The 20364-nt window shown below is 40.4% G+C and overlaps 3 protein-coding genes and 1 non-coding gene across 4 annotated transcripts in view; 3 read left to right on the top strand and 1 right to left on the bottom strand.

The window, feature by feature from the left end:
* The first annotated feature begins 414 nt into the window (after positions 1 to 414).
* Positions 415 to 488, top strand: trnat-agu (transfer RNA threonine (anticodon AGU)). Its single transcript has one exon. It is a non-coding gene; the product is annotated as a tRNA-Thr (tRNA).
* An 859-nt stretch (positions 489 to 1347) lies between these two features.
* On the top strand, positions 1348 to 4800 carry cmbl (carboxymethylenebutenolidase homolog (Pseudomonas)). The gene is made up of 6 exons (XM_066658570.1): positions 1348 to 1496; positions 2462 to 2676; positions 2759 to 2866; positions 3618 to 3760; positions 4085 to 4176; positions 4264 to 4800. The coding sequence occupies exons 2-6, from the start codon at positions 2462 to 2464 to the stop codon at positions 4441 to 4443; spliced, it is 738 nt and encodes a 245-aa protein (XP_066514667.1). The 5' UTR covers positions 1348 to 1496; the 3' UTR covers positions 4444 to 4800.
* A 459-nt stretch (positions 4801 to 5259) lies between these two features.
* cct5 (chaperonin containing TCP1, subunit 5 (epsilon)) lies at positions 5260 to 12072 on the bottom strand. The gene is made up of 11 exons (XM_066656520.1): positions 11830 to 12072; positions 10899 to 10959; positions 10138 to 10302; positions 9541 to 9739; positions 8732 to 8924; positions 8461 to 8610; positions 8241 to 8360; positions 7544 to 7729; positions 7263 to 7400; positions 5647 to 5827; positions 5260 to 5517 (listed from the first exon to the last, which is right to left on the bottom strand). Exons 1-11 carry the CDS (start codon positions 11932 to 11934, stop codon positions 5390 to 5392), a joined length of 1626 nt encoding a protein of 541 aa, XP_066512617.1. The 5' UTR covers positions 11935 to 12072; the 3' UTR covers positions 5260 to 5389.
* Positions 12073 to 13428: 1356 nt separating this feature from the next.
* Positions 13429 to 20364, top strand: part of mtrr (5-methyltetrahydrofolate-homocysteine methyltransferase reductase) — a 36652-nt gene continuing 29716 nt past the window's right edge. Inside the window, exons 1-3 of the mRNA XM_066676565.1 lie at positions 13429 to 13563; positions 14250 to 14403; positions 14555 to 14702. Of these exons, the coding sequence (XP_066532662.1) occupies positions 14260 to 14403; positions 14555 to 14702 (292 nt within the window). The 5' untranslated portion in view covers positions 13429 to 13563; positions 14250 to 14259. The remainder of the gene's footprint in view (positions 13564 to 14249; positions 14404 to 14554; positions 14703 to 20364) is intronic.

The raw sequence follows: 20364 nt of genomic DNA, 5'->3' as shown, positions 1-20364 counted from the left end.
TGACCCTTGCCCCCCACAAATTTAGATTTCTCATGTAAAAAAGGGGATATAAAAAATTACTTCCATTCATTTTCTGGGGCCTGATTAACTCTGTTCTATACCTGTAACGTCCTGTACGACCTTTTGTTGTGATTGATTCTGATTTCCTCATCTTCTGTTCAAATGGTGTTTGAGGAAGTAAACAACAAACGTCTGTGTGTCTGCCACATTTAACCACAATTAGCTAGATTAGTGCAATCGGTTTAATAATGATTGTGAATGAGGGAACGACGTAATAAAGTGTGAAAAAAAGATAACCCATATATCCACCCCGCCCTTTATACTTTGATTTAATTCATTATACTTTGAGAGATAGTTTAATAAGCCGATGTTTGTGTGCTGTTCTAAACTCCAATATCTCAGCTGTGAAGCCGCGGCGCCGTGGCTTAGTTGGTTAAAGCGCCTGTCTAGTAAACAGGAGATCCTGGGTTCGAATCCCAGCGGTGCCTTTTACATAAACATAAAGCATAACACGAAATAATAATAAAAATATATAAACTATCACACTTTTTATAATTTTTTTTTTCTTTTAATAAATTTGTCATATAAAGATATATAAATATACAATAGTGTTCTCGCTATATGACTATCAAATAAAATTGACCCTGAGGTAAAAAGTAAATCTTTTATTCTATTTTTATTTTATAATATTGAGAAAAAAATCTACTCCAACAGCAGATAAAGCTCACAATCTATCATAACAACACTTTGTATTTCCATTTAAATATAATAATATTAATAAAATAATTGTTTTTTTTTTGTAAAAACGAAATTGTGCTATTGATTACACTGTATTTTTATTTATTTTTTAAAATGAATGGACTGAGAGAAATGCTTCTGAAACTTGCAAAACTTTAATTATAAGGACACTATCCCAATGCTAAGCGTTGCCTAGAGGGGTATAATACTCCTTCTGCTCAATTCATCCTGTAAGGATTCAGTGGGAGTGTCAGAGTGGGCAGTTCATCCTATAAGTACTTCGGTTAATTCCAGCCCAGTTCAGTCAATTTTTTCCTCTCTCTGCGGATTTTTGGACGACTTGACCCTTCTTCTCCTCCGCCGTTTTACACGAAGAGCTCTACATCTGCAGTTTTAATTTCACTATATGGGATTATATAGTTCTACTTTTATAGTTTTTGTTTTTTAAAGATTCTGCCTAAAGCATTAGTTCTCTAAGGTGAGGGTTGTACTATGAGCAGATATCCACACACTCTGGACTATCTACTGTGTTTTGTCCAGGCTGCCATTGTAAAGAAATTGTTCTTAACAACTGGTGAAATAAAGTAAAAAAAAAAAGGCTTCTGGCTCTGTCCTCCGTTTTACACCCCGCCCACAGGGGGCGTGCCCGAGTGGGCAGTTCCGTCCAGACCAGTTCAGTGCAATTTCTCCACTCTTTGTGGAAGTTTGAACAGATTGACTCTTTTTCTTCTCCAGCTTTTTACACGAGGAGCTCCACGGTAATGAACTACTACATTTCAAATCTTCTCCCTAAAGCAGGACAAGAGAGAGTTCATTAAGGAGAGGTTTTTACTGCAGGTTTAACTGGGAATAATCGCTCCAGAAATGTTGCTTTTCCTGTAGTTTGCTGAATGGAGTTACATAAGTGTCACATGACCGTAGCTGCACTGTTATGTGACCTGTGTGTCACTTTCCAAACATCTGTTCTTAATTAAAGTTCATGCACATTGTGTAGATATTTACTTAAAAAGCAATAAAATTAAAGCCATCTAGCCAAAGTGCACTGTCCTTTTACAAGTGCACTTTGTACTTCTACAATTACAGACTGAGGTCCTTCGGTTGCGCTGCATAATCTTTCATAAACTTGTTTGCATAATCTTTCCCCCTATTCTGCAGCAGTCAGGACCCTCACAGAGCAGGTGTGATGTGGTGGTGGATCATTCTCAGCGCTGCAGTGACACTGACCTGATGGTGGTGTGTTAGTGTGTGTTGTGCTGGTGCGAGTGGATCAGACACAGCGGTGCTGCTGGAGTTTTTAAACCCTGTGTCCACTCCTACCTTGCTGGTCCTCCTTTTAGATGTAAAGTCAGAGACAGTAGCTCATCTGTCGCTGCACAGTGTGTGTCGGTCGTCCTCTAGTCCTTCATCAGTGACACAGGACGCTGTCGGCTGGATGTTTTTAGTCGGTGCGCTATTCTCAGTCCAGCAGTGACACTGAGGGGTTTAAAAGCTCCAGCAGCACTGCTGTGTCTGGTCCACTCGCACCAGCACAACACACACTACCACACCACCACCACGTCAGTGTCACTGCAGCGCTGAGAATGATCCACCACCACATCACACCTGCTCTGTGGGGGTCCTGAACATAAGAATAGGGTGAAAGGGGGCTAAAAATTATGCAGCGCAACAGATGCTACTTTGCATTTTTTATCGAAATATCTTGTGCTCTTTTGTTTCTTTCCAGATGGCGAATGAAGCCAGGCCTTGTCCATGTGACATTGGGGATAAGATTGAATATGGTGGCCTCGGAGAAGAGGTCCAGATTGAACATATTAAAGCTTATGTAGTGAAGCCCAAAGCTCCTGCGGAAAAAGGCATCATCGTAATTCAGGACATTTTTGGGTGGGAGCTTCCCAACACCAGATACATGGCGGACATGCTGGCTTCTAACGGATATGTGTAATGTGTCTTTAATATTTTGCAAATGAATGTTGAAACTAAAGCTGATACCATGTGCTTTACCTGAGTTTTGTGATTTCAGAGCTGTTTGTCCAGACTTTTTCGTTGGGAAAGAGCCATGGACTCCTAATTCTGACTGGTCACAGTTCCAACAGTGGCTTGATGACAGAAAACCCACCAGCATCAGCAAGTAATGATTCCAGTCCCAAATACTTTTCAGAATTAGAGTGCTTGCAGTGTGAGAAAATTAATTCATTCATGTTTGCCTGTAGGTTTGCTGCGGTGGCGCAGCAGGTAGTGTCGCAGTCACTGGGTTCGATTCCCGCTCCGGGTGACTGTCTGTGAGGAGTTGGTGTGTTCTCCCAGTGTCTGTGTGGGTTTCCTCCGGGTGCTCTGGTTTCCTCCCACAGTCCAAAAACACACGCTGGTAGGTGGATTGGCGACTCAAAAGTGTCCGTAGGTGTGTGTGTGTGTGTGTTGCCCTGTGAAGGACTGGCGCCCCCTGCGCGGTGTATTCCTGCCTTGCGCCCAATGATTCCAAGTAGGCTCTGGACCCACCGTGACCCTGAATTGGATAAGCGGTTACAGAGAATGAATGAATGTTTGCCTGTAACTGCTTGTCCAGTTCGGGGTCGTTGGTGGGTTCGGAGGCCACCCAGAATCACAGGGTGCAAATCAGGAACACACTCTGGACAGGGATATTGTCCATTACAGTTCACCACACATCCACACACACTAAGAAAATGTGTATGGCCAATCCACCTGCCAACATGTGTGTATAGACTGTGGGTGGAGATAGGGGCACCCACAGGAAACCCATGAGACCCTCCAGATTCTGTAAAGGCCCACTCTGACGCCTATCAGAATAATATTTATACAGAAGATGAATTAATGAATAAATAATGGATTTACGATGTTTGTATGTAATTGTGGTTCTGCAGGGAGGTGGATGCGGTGCTGAAGTTCCTGAAGGGGCAGTGCGGGGTCAGCAGTGTTGGTGTGGTTGGGTTCTGTTGGGGCGGAGTGGCCACACACTACATTTCCCTCCAGTATCCTGAGATAAAGGCTGGAGTTTCAGTCTACGGTAATGACTGGTTCAGATGTTCACTTTTTATTTAGAGTTCGTTTACCTAAAACATATGGAGACCCCTTGCTTTAAGAGCTCATCAAAATAAAGGGCAGAAAGTCACTAAAACACTTTTAAAAGGATAAATTTGTTGCTGAATCAGCTTAGTTAGCATTTTTGATAAAAAAAACATGTTCACATTGTGTGATTTTAAAGCTGTGTTCAGCAATCTGTACATGTTCCACAAGGGGGTGCTGTATCTATTTCTGTAGTCCTGAAAGTTTATTATTTACATAAAAGTCATGTATTCAGTCTCTTATACCTTTTGTGTGACCTGTGCAGGTATCATTCGAGAAAGAGAAGACAGATATGAACTTAAAAGCCCAACTCTGTTCATTTTCGGTGAGAAGGACACAGTGATCCCACTGGAACAGGTGAGTGCTGCTGCTGAGATGCTGCAAAACAAAATTTGACACAAATGGCTGATAATTATTAAGTCTTTTTTCTTTTTCTGAACCAAGGTGACAGCACTGGAGGCCAAGCTGAAGGAAAAGTGCACCGTTGACTTCCAGGTGAAGATTTATCCCGATCAAACTCATGGATTTGTGCATCGTAAAAGAGAAGACATCAACGAGTCGGATAGGTGCTACATTCAGGAGGCCCGGCAGGACATGATTAACTGGTTAAATAAGTATATGTAATCCAGGTACCAGTTATTATGGCTGTGTTTAAAGGAGCAACCAGTTGTTTTGCTTCAATTTGGTGCAAGATTGTTTTTTCTATCAGTTGCAAAGCCAATAAAATGAAGAATCTAGATCCTTTGTAGTCCCTGGTTGAAATAGATGGGGGCAGGCACTTTTTAAACAGGTTTAGTACAGAATATCTTACACATCCAAGTCAGTAGGTGTCCATATCTTTTGCTTGATTACTTAAAAAAGAATCATTGTAGAAAATGCTTCTGCTCCTTTAAAGCAACAGTAGGTAGTATTAATACCTTAAAATTACAGCTTAAAAAATGTGATGCTACACTGGACTGTAACAGAGAGGATAGACTTTGTATTTTCTACTCCAGGCTTAGCACTGCAGAAACTGCACTATGTAACTAGCGAATTACTGCAAATATCAGGAGAACCCAGGAGCAAACATACCAAATCTTACCTGATGCTACTTTAAAAAGGTAAAGCATATTCAGATCTGTAATAAACAAAGAGTCTGTTTCCCAGACAGGGATTAAGCCGAGACCTGGACTCCACAACAAATAAAGGAACATTCCTCATCTAAAATATTAGTCTAGGACTAGATTCTATCGATCCGGTTTCTTGGATTAGGTTAAGCCATGTCCTGTACTACACAGAATTTTGAGTGGAGATTCTCCATGGAAAGAAAAACTCAAGCTTAAACCCGGCTTATTAACGTTAATCCAACATTAATGCTTTTTTGTTAGTCTCTTTGACCACACTGTATCTGCCCGAGGTGAAATCAATGGACAATTGATGGACAAGAGGCTTTAGAGTTAACAGATCAACAATTTAATGATCATTTCTGCTCTACACAGTGGATGAGAAGCGTATCAAATGATAAATAACGGTAAGAAGGATCTGACAACATTTCCGTCAAAGAGCTTGGGACAGCAGAATGAAACACAGACTAGTCTTCAGATTCCCCGGGGTTTCTGATGTCATCTATTTTCAGGATCATCTTCACCACTTGAGTGGCCAGAGAAATCTGCTGTTTCTTTCCAATTAGCGTCTCAATCACATGCTGCTGCTTCATGTCTGCGGGGAATGAAAGAGACATTAATATGTAAGCAAAGTAATGCTTTCTATGCAGCATTGCTCTTGTGGTTTCCTAATGTCTTCATCTAAACAGGGGAGGAAAAAAAAAACTAGAGAAGATCTACGTACCGTTTGTGGACAGACGTAAGCAGTCGATTCCGAGCGCAGGATTGTTATCCTTCACCTGTCGAGCTCTAACCTCTGTCATCGTCTGAATAGGATTGAGTCCACTGTTCTCTGCCAGAGCCATGGGAATCACCTCCAGAGCATCAGCAAACGCCCTCATGGCGTACTGCTCCAGAGACGGGCACTACAAAGGACATAAGCAGAAAAACAACATTAGAAACAGTAACATTTACATACTGTTTATCTGCAATTACTGAAGATTAATTAAATGTACACCCTTAAATTATATAATCAATTCAAAAGGAAGAAAAAGCACCCCCATTTTTTTGCTGATATTTAGTTTACTACATCATTTCATGATGAAATAATTCCCCAGAATTACTTGGAATAAAATCTTTTACATGGATTTCCATTGATATTTCTGAAGTTTGACATCATTGAGGCTTTTTCCTTCTGTAAAGGTACTATTTTGAAGATGCATGTTTTTCTTTGGACAGCGACAATATGAATTGTACAGACATTTAAATGGTAATGATTTCTATAACGGAAGAGAATTGCTGAAAGTTACTTTGTAAATCTTATTAAAACATTTAGTGACAACTTCCTCCTGAGAATTCCCACATGTACTTAAAGGCTAAGCACTAGCGATATGAAAGTGTCAAACAAATAAATACAGTGGAATTTGGAGTTCCTAACTTGTGTTTATTGATAGTCAGAAAACTTCTTACCAATTCAAGGAATAAGGTTTAAAAGACCGTTGGTTCTCCCCCCAACGGTGTTCGGAAACTTCAATAGTGCATGTGACGTAGATGGTGGACAACAACTCTAGAAGTCGCACTTAATTTAATGCAAAATGACGAAAAGGTGTGTTGTTTTTAGCTGCAATTACTCAATGTACAGTGGGACATCTGTGCACAAATGGCCCAAAGATCCCAAAATATCCAGAAAATGGACTATACTTGTCAACTTTAAATGGGCACTTGGGAAAGGACCATCCGCTCACTCCGTTATCTGTAGTGCTCATTTCACTGGCGCTTTTCCAACAATATGGGCATGTAAGGAAACCAACGAAAGCTGTTCAAGAGCCTCTGTAACATGGAGGTAAACAGGGTAAGTACACTTACTTCGCCTGTTTTAGTTGGTGTTAGTTAACTAACGTTAGCTTGACATGCTTAACTCGGTGGCTCAGATTATACTCAGCTACGTAGCTGCATTACGGAGGTTTATAGTGTCGGATGAATTCGAGTTCGACTTCGATCACATTTACAAGAATAACGGTACCTCTAAATTTGAGTTTAGCTCATTACTAGGCTATTGTCATGAATAATGATGGTTATTTAGCTAGATACTGTCATAACAGTCAGTCATAACGGTGTTTTACCGCGGCGTTGTTCAGATGTTGTCCACCAGTGACGTCACGGTTGCGTTCAAGAATTTCCGTAGCGAGCTCAGGTTTTTCCATCAATTTAATACAATTGTCAGTTTTAAAGCAAATTAAGCAGCTATTTTCATTTTAATTCATACTTATATATGTCAGTAACTAAAATAATGTGAAATATGGAGGTCCATTAAGTGGTGCTTAGCCTTTAATGTAACTGTTTAATTAAAAACTGACGTACCTTATCAGCTGCTTCATTTACAGCGAGGGCACAGGAGATTTCTGAAGCTCCGCCGCCGTAAACGATGCGATTATCTCTGACCAAGTTACGGATCACACACAGAGCATCGTGCAGCGCTCTCTTCGCCTCCTCGATGATCTGAGGAAATACAGCAGGTTAGTTTGTTTAATGATTGTAAACATATAAAATGCATGCAGCTGTATCGCCACCTACAGGCTGACATACCACAATACGTCAAGGTACATTTAAACATTTACTTATATAAAAATATGAACGTTTACCATTTTGTTTCCTCCACGGATGAAGATGGTAACAGCTCTGGAGTTCTTGCACTCCTCGATGATCAGCATTCGGTCTTTAGTTGTTCCAAAGCAGATCTCTCTCACCAGGCCAGCAGTGCCCAGCTTCTCCGGCGTCAGTTCGCAGAAACGAGGAACGATACGGCCTCCGGTAGCGATGGCAATCAGCTGTAATTAAAGTAAATAAAAATAATTAAAGGATTAAAGCTGCAATGAATGCTTATGACCAACTACTGCATGTGTAATAACAGCACATGGAACTGCACTGAATTCTTTGACATGAGCATCTCAATTCAACTAATGGGAATGAATTAAATAGTCGCTATAATACGAGTCAAATTTACAAACAAGTAGGCCTTCCATAATCTTAAAAAAGGTAGAAAGCATACTTCTTATAAGCATGTAATAACGCCAAGTTACTAGAAGCTTATGGGTGGCATGTTATTATAAAAGTTTGTACCCCAATATATATTTATTAAAAAAGAATTTAAAAAATAAATAAAAATGGAAACCGTATGTTGTCACAGGGCATGCTGTATTTTTGTGGATACGTAACATTTACTGCACTGAGATGACACTATTGTACTGAATTATGTGAATTGAAGCACACCTACTATTAACTGTTGCTGTATTAAGAATCAGAATAAAGGTAAGACGGGTATAAAACAAATCTGCTGACCTCAATCTCAGGTCCTCCGACCCAGCGGATGGCAGGGAGCTCGTTCTGCAGCAACAGGTGATTCGCCTCGTCATCGAAACCCCACTGACAGATGGCAAGGTTGGCACCGTTCTCCTTCACCTGAGAGGGAAAGACAAATTTCAGATTTTTCAGGGAGTTAAAAAAAAATAAAAAAATAAAAAAAAACCTTTGTCAGCCTGTAAATGTAAACTGCACTAACTTGCTGAATCATCTCTAGGAACTTATCCTTCTCGTATTTCTGCAGAGCCTTGTAGTCTTCCACTGAGGTGACGTCCAGCTTATGCTTGGTCTTAGGCTTCGGGGGCTCAAAGGGGCAGGTGAGAATGGCGATTTTAGTGTCTCTCAGCTCCTATAAGAGAAAAAGCAAATTACGTTAACTGCAAAGCTGTATGACAAAAACAAACACACGATTTTACTCCAGAGCGAAGGATCACTGACAAATTAGAAACAAAAACTAGAGTAAACTGTACCTTGGGCATCTGTGGATGGCTGAACTCTTTGTCCACGACAACACCTTTAATAAGCTGAGTGTCCTCCAGTTTTCCTCCAACCTTTCCCTCCATCTTAATGAGCTCAAAGTCGACGTCCTTCCTCTCCATGTCGGCCACGGTGAGGATGGCATTGACGGCAATCTCTGCCATCTGTCTGTGGCATCGGTTGATTCTGAGGAACAACACAGAGTAAATGTTTAGGAGCTGGGCGTATCATTTTCGCTGAATCAACCACACGGTGGGAAATGTTTATGTACAATGATGTAAATACAATATGAAGCAAAACAGCATCTTGTTGTACAATGGGTATCATGTTTTAATTTAGAGGAGCGTGTCAGCTCGGGGGACACAAGGATCATCTTCTCTTTACTGTTTATATTATTATTATTATTATTATATTAGTGTAACTTTCAAAATTTGAACTCTACAGTACTTCATTTTTATCACAAAGAGTTTACAGATATAAAAAATATTATAAATACATTTCTTCGTATTAATAACTCTATATTATATATATATATTATATATATATTATACTACTTCTATAATGAAGAAATAGTTAAAATACTTGTGCTGGACTTAAACACTCAATACACACACACTACTGCATAAAACTGTCTAAATACCTTCTCCAAAATATTACCCTTAACTTCACAACCTCACACACACAAAGAAATTCTAGTTCAATTCCTCTGAAGTTCAACCCTTGGTTTGTAAGCCCTTAAGAAATCATTATGAATGCAAACTTTGTGGGACGCTCTAATCAACATATTCTTTCTGAAGCTTACACTTTAGACCCGAGTGTGGTCATGGCTGTCTGAATGAGTGGCTCTGTGTTGGTGGGGTCCACTGGGAAGCTGTCTCCGATTTTATCCAGATGTTCAATTGCGATACGAGCAGCTTGATCATAACCGTCAGCAATCCGGATGGGGTGAATCCCTCTGTCCAACAGCTGCTCCGCCTGCTCCAAAAGAGCTCCGGCAAGAACTGAGGAAAACGGGAAGGATCACAGGGTCAGTTTCATACGGATGAAACCTTGGGTTTGCAGCGCACACAACGAAACATTATCTTGGACCTATTGCACTACTTTACAAAAACACTTCAACAGGACAAAGAGAGACTCCTAACCCTTTAAAACAACTTTACAACAGTGTGCACAAACATATAAAACACTAAGTCCATCAGACTCTGGTTCTTACAGTAACAGAGCAGGAAGAGTTGTGTTAAAGACAAATGAAAACAAATCGCTGAAAAGACAAACCCAAAACCCTTTACCCAATTTTAATTTTAAATTACTGCTACCCAGGGAACATGGAGACATCCAGAAATCCCAGATAGCGGTGATTTCTGACAGATTTCCTTTTCATTCATCTAAGCATCCTCACCTACAACGCCAGTGGTGCCATCCCCAATCTCGTCGTCCTGAGACTTGGAGAGTTCCACCATGAGTTTGGCGATCTGATGATCCACGTCCATCATACTGAGGATGGTGGCGCCATCGTTAGTCACAGTCACCTCACCGTCTTTATCCACCATCATCTTATCAAGGCCTGCAGCGAAGAGGAAAACACTTCAGGGTTTAGTATATTATCTTTAACTCCAGGGAACCAGGCGATGAAGGATTATAATCACAGTTAACAAACCGCTCCAGATCCAGACTCTGAGGCCACTAACACTGTACTACATTCAACAAAGAAATTATTATTATAAAATATAAGGATGATTTACAACAACAAAGGTCTTTTCTGCTTCTCATTAAATTCTCCAAACCTCTTTACTTTCCTCTTCTGTTTTAACTTGCTCGGTTAATTACCTCAAGCTCAGCAGCATCCACAATTAATTTACAATCTATGAATATTTAAAAGCATAGCCAATGTGTCACTCTTTATTATATTAAAAAATTCAATGTCCTTCTGAGTACCAAGACCCCAGAGAAACATTAATCCTCCTAAAAACCTACCAGACGTTCACAATCAATTCAGAATCCACTTATTTATCAGAGCGACGAGCCCCTGGTGAAAAGCACGCCAGGTCATTTTAAAAAGAAATAATCTTGCATATGCAAATAAACGCATAAAATATCATAATACAACAGAATCTGGGTGTTTATAATTAATAAGGTTCTTATGTTTTTAAAGTAACTCACCATTTGGACCCAGTGATGTCTTCAGTGTGTTGGCCACTGCTTTCCCGGCCATGATGTGTGACTGAAAAAGCAAAAATGGTGACACGTTACTATAATATTAATAATAATAATAATAATGATAAATGTGTTAAGTAGAAGACAAGATCAATTCTAAAGCAGCATCACAACAAAACAGGAAAAGGATTAAATGCTTCCTTTTTTCTCCTCTGTACAGTGGTGCACTTTGTAGTTCTAGAGTTACAGACTGTAGCCAACAGGTTGCTTAGCCCCCTTTCACCCTGTTCCTCAACGCTCAGGACCTCTGGAGATAAGGTATGATTTAGGTGATGGATCATTCTCAGTGCTGCATTGACACTAACATGGCGGTGGTGTTATTGTGTGTGGATCAGACTCAGCAGTGCTGCTGGAGGTCCTGGGCATTCAAGAACAGTGTTCTACAAGCAACAGAATTGCATTCTGTTCCTGTATGTTCAGTGGAGCTAACAAAATTAACATAGATACAAGATGGTAATATTATTGTTACAGCTGATCAGTGTGTATATAAAATCAAAATATTTGCATTAATTATCATGACTACAGCTATGCAAATCAACAATGTTACAAGTATGTAAAAGATTATGAGATGCATGTGCTGATGACAAACATCATATTGGACAAAAAGAAAGGAAAATGATGCAGAAAATCAAATGAGGATGAATATGGGCAGCTGCTCCTTCATTCATCAGAGGCCGAGCACATGGGCCACATGCCGGTTCCTTTATATATTTACACACGTTAATAATATGCTGGAAAACATATACAACAGCAAAACATGTTCGGTTTTAAGGTTTAACCCGTTTAAGAAAGATAGTAACACAGTAAAGAGTGAGAAGGCCTGAGATAATGCGCTTTAAGCTCAAACAAAGTGTTAGCTTCCCATAACGGTTACTACCTTCAGAGCATCGAGGCCTGTCAGGCGAGACTTCTTATCCTGGTCTTTAATGATAATAAACGGCCTTCCATACTCATCAAACGCGAGGGTTCCCAACGTAGACATCTTAAGGAACAGCTAGACACACACAGCTTCCAGGAATCACTTTAATTTGGTGGAAAAATTACAGAGAAAAAGAGAGAAAGCTGCGTGGTCCTGCCGGCCACTTCTGGAAGAATCTCAGGGCGGCGCGGACCGTACCAAGTCAGTTTCAGGGGGAAAGAAAAGAAAAGCGAGAGTAGTATTTGTGTCTTTTTACAATTCAGAAATGAATTTCACTGATATAATGTTTCTTTTTTTTCTTTACGTATGTCATACAATATAAAAATAACATTCACGTGTTAATTTAAAAAAGCTTGAACACACTCGCTATATCTATCACCAACGATGACTTTCAATGAATTTGCGCGAACCGATTCAAAGATCCGAATGAATCAAACTATTGTATTATTTCATATTATAACACGTTTCTTGCCACAGTCTCTCATATTAGAATAGAATAAGAAACAGATATATAAATAGATTTGTGGTCTACCTGGGCCCATACATGTATGCACAGCGCAAATGGGCCTTATATTTAACACATCCTGATCCCATCACTGACTCTGGAGGGAATCCATATGAGGGACCAGCATTAAACTGTGTACAGAGCATAAGCTGGGCTGCCCATATGGGGTTGGCTGGAAAATAAGCAGTGCTGAAAGATAACACAGTGCAGATTAATTCTCCACCCATCCGGCAGATGATACAAGGCCATACGCTCACACTTCCAGACAAAGATAGAGCTTTATAGCCTCCTGATGCAAAACTGCTTCATCCCCAAAATACCCCTCTATAACCCTCTGTTGGCCCATACTGCTCTATAGCTCTTCATTTATTTACTCAGGTGTTTACTTTCTTTCATTCCCTTCTACGTTCTCAGAACTTTATATACACTATTTACAGAAACCTTGTTCATTACACCTTGCAATTTATTTCCTGTCAACCTCATTTCTTAGGAATTAACACATTCATCTCACTGTGTTATTTATTGAGACTCCATCTACATTGTGTACTGCTCTGTTTGCTAATTTGCACACCTGAGCTATGGCAATATTTAATACCAGTCACATTATAATACTTGACTGCCATTTTTATTTGATACATTATCTAGTAAGGAAGCTGCTGACTTATCTTTCTACATGTGAAATTATTATATTCTATTGTATTCTTAATATGTACATTAAGAAAATTCAGACACTATTAGCTTAGTGGTCATTTTAACAGACTAGATAAACAATTTTATTTTAGTATTATGTAAATTCTAGGATACTTTTCTCATTTCTTTAAATATTTTAACCCTTATCTCTGAATATTATTGGCGAATCGAATCAATTGATTCACTTTATTGGAAATAGATTCAGTTTGATAGAGCCGGTTTGGTAGAATGACTCAACACTCGTACGAACCCCGAGAATTAAGATTCATTGAGATGGTTTGTTCCAATCTCGCGATAGCTACACTCCCTTCCACAGGATCTCTATATTAAAAAGATTGACCTGAAGGTTGAGTTCATGTTGAGATTAGAGCGGATGTTGATTTATAGATCGATTATTTGAGTAGGTCCCGGCACATGTAATCCGGGAGTTGGTCTGTATTACATTACTTTAATAATGTTTGGTGGTGTAATTCAGCAGCGCTGGCAATGAACTGAAGGTAAATTTGGGCTTAATTTCTGAGAAGTTATTCACGGTGTATACTTGTTTTCAGCGCGGACATTGGTTGTGTTTGGGGTAATGTTTTCCCACGCTGTTCACCTTCAGGACCCAGTTAAGGTCTGCTCTGAGAAACGCTTATATTGATCCATGTTCAACATATTCCTGTCTTTTTTAGTTGTTAGAAAAGTCAGATTAGGTGACGGAAAACGGCCATAAAAGATAACTTGATGACCCCAGATGTGAGGACTGATCCAAAGGAATGTCCCTCAGCTCTTTTCAAATGGGATGAAAGTGATTTGGGTTTTAATAAGTTATCTTGCTATCTGAGAAATCCAGAGAGTTGCACAAATTTTCCAGAAAACAAGCCTGAGGAATATCCCTCAGTTCCTGTCCTACAGGACGGTTTCACTTGATTTTGGGCTAACTTTATCTGAATAAACAAGTAAGAAATCCTCCCTAGGATTGCTCTGGTTAGACCAGTAATTTAATCCCAAAGTGAAGTTTAAACAATAAAAGGAGAGGAGCAGGACATTCCTCTTGGACGACTTACAGATTAGGCTTAATGTATCCTGCTAAACTTTGAAATCCTGCTTCGTGCAGTGCCCCCTGGTTTCATGGGTGCTGTATGCTGTGGTAGAGCTGTTCAGAGGTGGGGATTACATTATGAACTGTGTTTATCTGCAGGGTCCAGATCATGCCCTGTGAGGTTGAGTCTCGTTTCTTGGTTCTGTACGGATCTCAGAAAGGTCAGGCTCAGTCCATCGCAGAGGAGATCTCAGAACTAGCCTCAGAGCATGGCTTCACTGCGGAGATCAGCTGCCTGAGTAACGTGGAGAAGGTACGGCTCTGTGAAAGGAGCAGACGCCCGGTGGTGTTTTAAACCCTGGGGGCTTTATCTGATTCAGCTCTGTTTATTTTGCTGAATCCTGCAGAGCCTTAGGATCTTTGGGCCCTGATGCATTAAACCTGTTTCTCACAACTCTTTGTAGTATAACTTGGACAGTGAGCGTGGCCCTGTTGTTTTTGTTGTCTCCACGACGGGAGACGGCGAGCCTCCCGACACAGCGCTGAGATTTGTGAAGAAGATCAAGTCTTTACCTTCTGACCACTTCTCTCACCTGCACTACGCACTGCTGGGTAAGCTGCTGCTTTATGTGCTGTTTCACCTTTAATATATCAAAGTATATCAAATCAAATCAAATCAAATTTATTTATATAGCGCTTTTCACAACTGATGTTGTCACAAAGCAGCTCCACAGAATTCCAGTAAGACAAGATTTGACATGAAATGTAAAGACAAATGTAAAACCCTCAAGTGAGCAAGCCAGGGGCGACAGTGGCAAGGAAAAACTCCCCCAGCTGAGGAAGAAACCTTGGGAGGAACCAAGGCTCACAAGGGGTGACCCATCCTCCTCTGGTCAATCTACTGGTGATGATAGTTAGTAGTCCATGAGAACTTCAGTGTAGGGACAGCTTCAAGGCACTTGGTGGTTGCTGGAGCGTGGGCAGCTGGTCTGAAGCGTGGAGGAGGATCTCGACAGTCATCCATCAGTGTCCAGACAGACAAGTGGGCAGTCGTTTACTCGGAAAGATGTAAAGGGATGGAATTAGTTTTGAACTGTTTTGTGTTTGTAAAGTAGAAAATATGAAAATTTCCAGAGTGTGGCTAATGACTCCGGCAGATCTGACTATGACAGCATTAACTAAAAGGAGAGAACCAGAAGGACACACAGACACGGGAGCATCCTGAAACACTGGCATCCCTCCGCTCCACCGTCAACAAACCTGAGTGATCGCGAGAAGCGGCGGGACGACAGCACCAGCGTCTCAGTATACTATAATTCCCTGTGTCCATGGACCCCCCGGATCTGCCGCCTTTATCTATGGGGGAGCATTAGCTACCAAATGATAAACTAAACAAATGAGTTTTTAGCCTACATTTGAAGATTGCGACTGTGTCTGAGTCCCGAACATTTTTTGGAAGATCATTCCAGAGTTGGGGGGCTTTATAAGAAAAGGCTCTTCCCCCAGCTGAGGCCTTCTGAATTCTGGGAACATTTAAAAATCCAGTATTCTGTGATCTGAGTGAACGTGGAGGCTCATAATAGGAAATTGTATCTTGAAGATATTCAGGAGCAAGCCCATGTAGAGCTTTATATGTTAATAACAAAATTTTGTAGTCAATGCGGAATTTAACAGGCAGCCAATGAAGTGATGATAAAACTGGGCTGATATGTTCAAATTTTCTAGTTTTAGTGAGGACCCTAGCTGCAGCATTTTGAACTAGTTGAAGTTTTCTTAAATTGCTGCTGGTGCATCCTGACAGTAGTGCGTTACAGTAGTCAAGCCTTGAAGTAATAAAGGCATGTACTAATGTTTCTGCGTCCTGGAGGGATAAGGCATTTCTAATCTTAGCAATATTGCGAAGATGTAAAAAAGCTGTCCTAGTGATACTACCTATGTGTTGATCAAATGATAAATCCGGGTCAATTATGACACCAAGATTTTTTGCTGCTGAACCAGGTTTAACTGGAAAGTTAGCTAGATCTAAAATTAAATCTGATAATTTATTTCTTGTCACTTTTGGACCCAAAAGCAGGACCTCTGTTTTGTTGCTGTTTAGAAGGAGGAAGTTACGCAACATCCAGCCTTTCACGTCTTTTACACAGTCCTCTATTTTCTTTAATCTGTGTTTGTCATCGGGCTTGGCTGAAATATACAATTGTGTGTCGTCTGCGTAACAGTGAAAGTTAATGTCATGGTTTCTTATAACTGTGCCTAGCGGTAACATGTATAATGTAAATAATAATGGTCCTAAAATAGAGCCTTGTGGAATTCCAAATCTTACTTTAGAATAATTTGAATTTAGATTGTTTACTTTTACGAATTGATAACGTTCCGTTAAGTAAGATTTGAACCATAATAGGGCTGTCCCTGTGATTCCAACCATGTTTTCTAACCTTTCTATGAGAATATTGTGGTCTATTGTATCGAAGGCTGCGCTTAGGTCAAGAAGCACCAACAGGGATACGTGGCCTTGATCAGAGGCAAGAAGAAGATCATTTGTTATCTTGACTAGAGCTGTCTCTGTACTATGATGTTGCCTGAATCCAGATTGGAATTTTTCATATATATGATTCTTATGTAGATATGAACTAAGTTGTTGGGCCACAGCTCTTTCTAAGATCTTAGACAGAAATGGCAAATTAGAAATAGGCCTGTAATTAGACAGTGTACTAGCATCAAGATTTGGTTTCTTGATCATAGGTTTAATAACTGCTAGTTTAAAAGCTTTGGGTACATGGCCCAGACTAAGCGATGAGTTTACTATAGTTAAAAGAGGATCAATAATAGCTGGTAGTACTTCTTTGAGCAACTTTGTGGGAATTGCGTCAAGTGTGCAAGTTGTACAGTTTGCGGAGGTGATAATCTTCTCTAGTTCTAATTGTGGGAGTGGGTAAAAGGTTTCAAGTCTTTCTTTTACAGTTATATTATGTTTTATTTCATTCACATCAGGTGGCAGCCAGGATGGATTTGATCCTGTGGCTAGAGTTTGTTGTCTAATATTCTCAATTTTATTATTAAAAAAGTCCATAAAATCTTTACTGGTGAGAGTTGCTGGAATTAGTTGTTCAGAACCTGCTTGATTTTTTGTAATTCTAGAAAACACACTAAACAGTGCTCTCGGATTATTTTTATTATTGGAGATCAGCGAGGCCAGATATGCTGAGCGAGCTTTAGTGAGGGCATTTCTATACCCTATAAGGCTGTCCTTCCAGGCAGAATGAAACACTTCAAGCTTGGTTGATCGCCATTTCCGCTCTAGTTTTCGTAATGTTTGTTTTAAAGTACGGGTCTTATCGTTATACCATGGTGCGAGCTTTTTCTGTCTTATACTTTTATGTTTAAGTGGTGCTACCTTTTCTAAAGTAGATCGACAGGTATTTTCTAGGTAGTCAGTTAGTACATCTAGGTCCATTGGGTCTGATGGAGTTGGAACTGGGGTCGATAGTTCTGGTAGGTTTTCTATAAATTGTAGGGCGGTAGATGGTTTTATTATACGCCTTGTAGAATAGCGAGGGTTCTTACATATATTATGGCTAAAACGTAGCTCATATGAAATTAAGTAATGATCGGAGATTGCTGAGGATTGCGGTAAGATATTAATTTTGTCAATGTTAAGACCTAGTGTCAGAACTAAGTCTAAAGTGTGGCTGCAGTAGTGTGTAGGCCCTGTTACATTTTGAGTAATACCAATAGAGTCTAAGATTGAGGTAAATGCCTTTTTTAGTGGGTCACTTTCCTTCTCGAAATGGATATTGAAATCTCCTACAATTATAACTTTATGATTGCACACCGCTAGGTTTGTAGCAAAATCGCTGAATTCTTTCAGAAATTCTAAGTAAGGCCCTGGTGGTCTGTAAATGTTGCATAATAAAAATGCGTCCTTTTTTGTGACCGGATTTGTAATAATAGTGGAGAGAACCTCAAAAGAAGAAAAGGTGTCACATTGTTTAAGACTAATTTCTAGGGTATTTTGGTAAATTACACATACTCCACCTCCTTTGCCTGATATTCTTGGGCTATGTGCATAATTATAGCCTAGGGGGGTGGCTTCATTTAGTGCTAAATATTCATTTGGTTTAACCCACGTTTCCGTGAGACAGAAAACATTGAATTTATGATCACTTATAATATCATTTACGATGAGTGCTTTTGAGTTTAGCGATCTTATGTTGAGTAACCCAAATTTTAGTTCTGAGGTGTTGCTGCTAGGTGTTGTGTATGATTTAATATTGATTAGGTTGCTGAAACAGGCTGATTTTGTTTTTCTACTTTTACATTTAGTTCGGGGGAAAGACACAGTCTCAATACAGTTGAACCTGGGTGACGCCTCAAGACAGTTCGCAGACGGTCGGTTTAGCCTGTCTGTCTGCGGCCTGGTCCCGGCTCTGGATTGTCAGCAGCTATCTACACTACTCTGCCGACTAACTAAAAGACTATGTGCTATACTGCAAGAAAGTAAGGCAGCACCCTCCCGCGTGGGGTGGATACCATCCCTACCTATAAGACCAGGCTTGCCCTCAAAACGTAACCAATTGTCTATAAAGCCCACTTGATTTTCGGAACACCACTTGGACATCCAGCAGTTTAACGCCCAAAGTCTGCTGTAAGCTTCGTCGCCACGCCGCATTGGTATGGGACCAGAGCAGATTACGGCATCGGACATCGTCTGGGCCAGTTTTATCACCTCTGTAATATTACCCTTAGTTACCTCAGACTGCCGCAGACGAATATCATTGGCCCCTACATGAATGACTACCCTCGAATATCTCCTATTAGCTAACAGTCTAAGGTTGCCACTAATATCCGGCGCTCTGGCTCCCGATAAACAGCTAACTGTTACTGCCGGCGCCCCTAAAGGAGTAGCTAATTTCACATGCCGAACAATAGAGTCTCCTATAACCAGAGCACTCTTAACAGGCTCCTCAGCGGGTGCTTCGCTGAGCAGGGCAAACCTGTTTGACACGCGAATCGGAGGAGCGTGGTGTCCCGGTGGGCTAGCTTTGGCCTCAGCGTTAGCATCAGCCTTAGCTCTCCGGCTATGATGCCGAGACGTCACCCATTCACCCCGCTGTGAGGGCTCTAACGCCGGAGTCGTGGGGGTGCTAACTCTCCCTAAGGCACCCGGAGTTGCTAACACTGAATCTCGCTGTTTATCCCTCAACAATAATAAGCTCCGGATGCGCACTTCTAGCTGGTCCACTTTATCCACCAGAGAGCTAACTAGCTGACACTTACTACAAATACAACCACTATATTTATCGCTAGAGGTGGAAAAGGGCGTTAAACTAAACATGCCACACTCTGAACAGGCAAAACAGCCAGTAGTAGCCATGGAATTGCAGGTACTTACCGCTTTTAGTGAATTTTAGTAACTTACACCAAGAACGTTACTCCAGGGTCCGGTGGCAGTTTTAGTGCCTCTGTAATGAATATTCCTGCGGAGACAATCTAAAAGATAGATCTATGGATGGTTAGTAGGTTATAAAAACAGATATAAATATAGAAATAACAATGGAAACGATTAAACAGGAAAACCCGAGCGATCAAAACAGCTTCCAAACGGGTACAGAAACAGCCAAACGGGTTGCCAGATCTATAGTATATAGATGAAAGAGTCTGAAAAAGCTCTTTTTAGCTCCACATATATTTTTAGCAGGCACCCTCACCATGGCAACACTTACGTGGCTGCATCCGGCCTTTGTCAAGCAAAAGTAAGGTGGCCCTCTGTAGTTATTTCTAAATGTACTTTAGTTTATCCCCAAGATGTTGATGAATTGTCTCCCCAGTTATTAGTTGTCTCTAGGACTGTCACCCTAGTCCTTTTTGTGATTGGTATTTTGTCCCCGAAATAACTGTGAGAAATTATATTATTATACATTATTTTTGAGACCATTTTATCACTGATATATAATAATAGTAGCAGTGTAATAATGCAGTTACACCTCTTTAAAGAGCAATGACATTGTAGCAAAGCGTAGTTAAGAATTAAGAATAACCAGATAATAATAATAAAATAATAATAAAATGTAAATAAATTAAAACCACTGCTTTTAAACAAACTGACACAAAGGCTCCAGAAGAGAGAGACCAGGATGGAACAAACACAAGCTTCCACTGAGACAACTGTTGCTAACACTTCAGGGAACAGCTTAATACAATGGAGAAGAACGCAAACTGCCCTCATCTGTCACATCAGCCGCCAACTGTCCGTTCTAGGAAAGCAAAGTCCACC

The sequence above is a fragment of the Hoplias malabaricus genome, chromosome 1, assembly GCF_029633855.1.
Source record: "Hoplias malabaricus isolate fHopMal1 chromosome 1, fHopMal1.hap1, whole genome shotgun sequence".
Lineage (NCBI taxonomy): Eukaryota > Metazoa > Chordata > Actinopteri > Characiformes > Erythrinidae > Hoplias > Hoplias malabaricus.
The sequence above is the reverse complement of the archived record's forward strand: the minus strand, read 5'-3'. Positions and strand labels throughout refer to the sequence as shown.

What these genes read in the sequence shown, in the direction of transcription:
- cmbl (XM_066658570.1), top strand. Translation starts at nt 2,462, where the DNA reads ATGGCGAATGAAGCCAGGCCTTGTCCATGTGACATTGGGGATAAGATT. An exon ending in CTGGCTTCTAACGGATATGT is followed by an intron (nt 2,677 to 2,758) that starts GTAATGTGTCTT and finishes TTGTGATTTCAG; the next exon opens with AGCTGTTTGTCCAGACTTTT. An exon ending in GGCTGGAGTTTCAGTCTACG is followed by an intron (nt 3,761 to 4,084) that starts GTAATGACTGGT and finishes TGACCTGTGCAG; the next exon opens with GTATCATTCGAGAAAGAGAA.
- cct5 (XM_066656520.1), bottom strand. Translation starts at nt 11,934, where the DNA reads ATGTCTACGTTGGGAACCCTCGCGTTTGATGAGTATGGAAGGCCGTTT. An exon ending in GCCATCCACAGATGCCCAAG is followed by an intron (nt 8,611 to 8,731) that starts GTACAGTTTACT and finishes TTTCTCTTATAG; the next exon opens with GAGCTGAGAGACACTAAAAT. An exon ending in TCGGAGGACCTGAGATTGAG is followed by an intron (nt 7,730 to 8,240) that starts GTCAGCAGATTT and finishes CTTTAATTACAG; the next exon opens with CTGATTGCCATCGCTACCGG.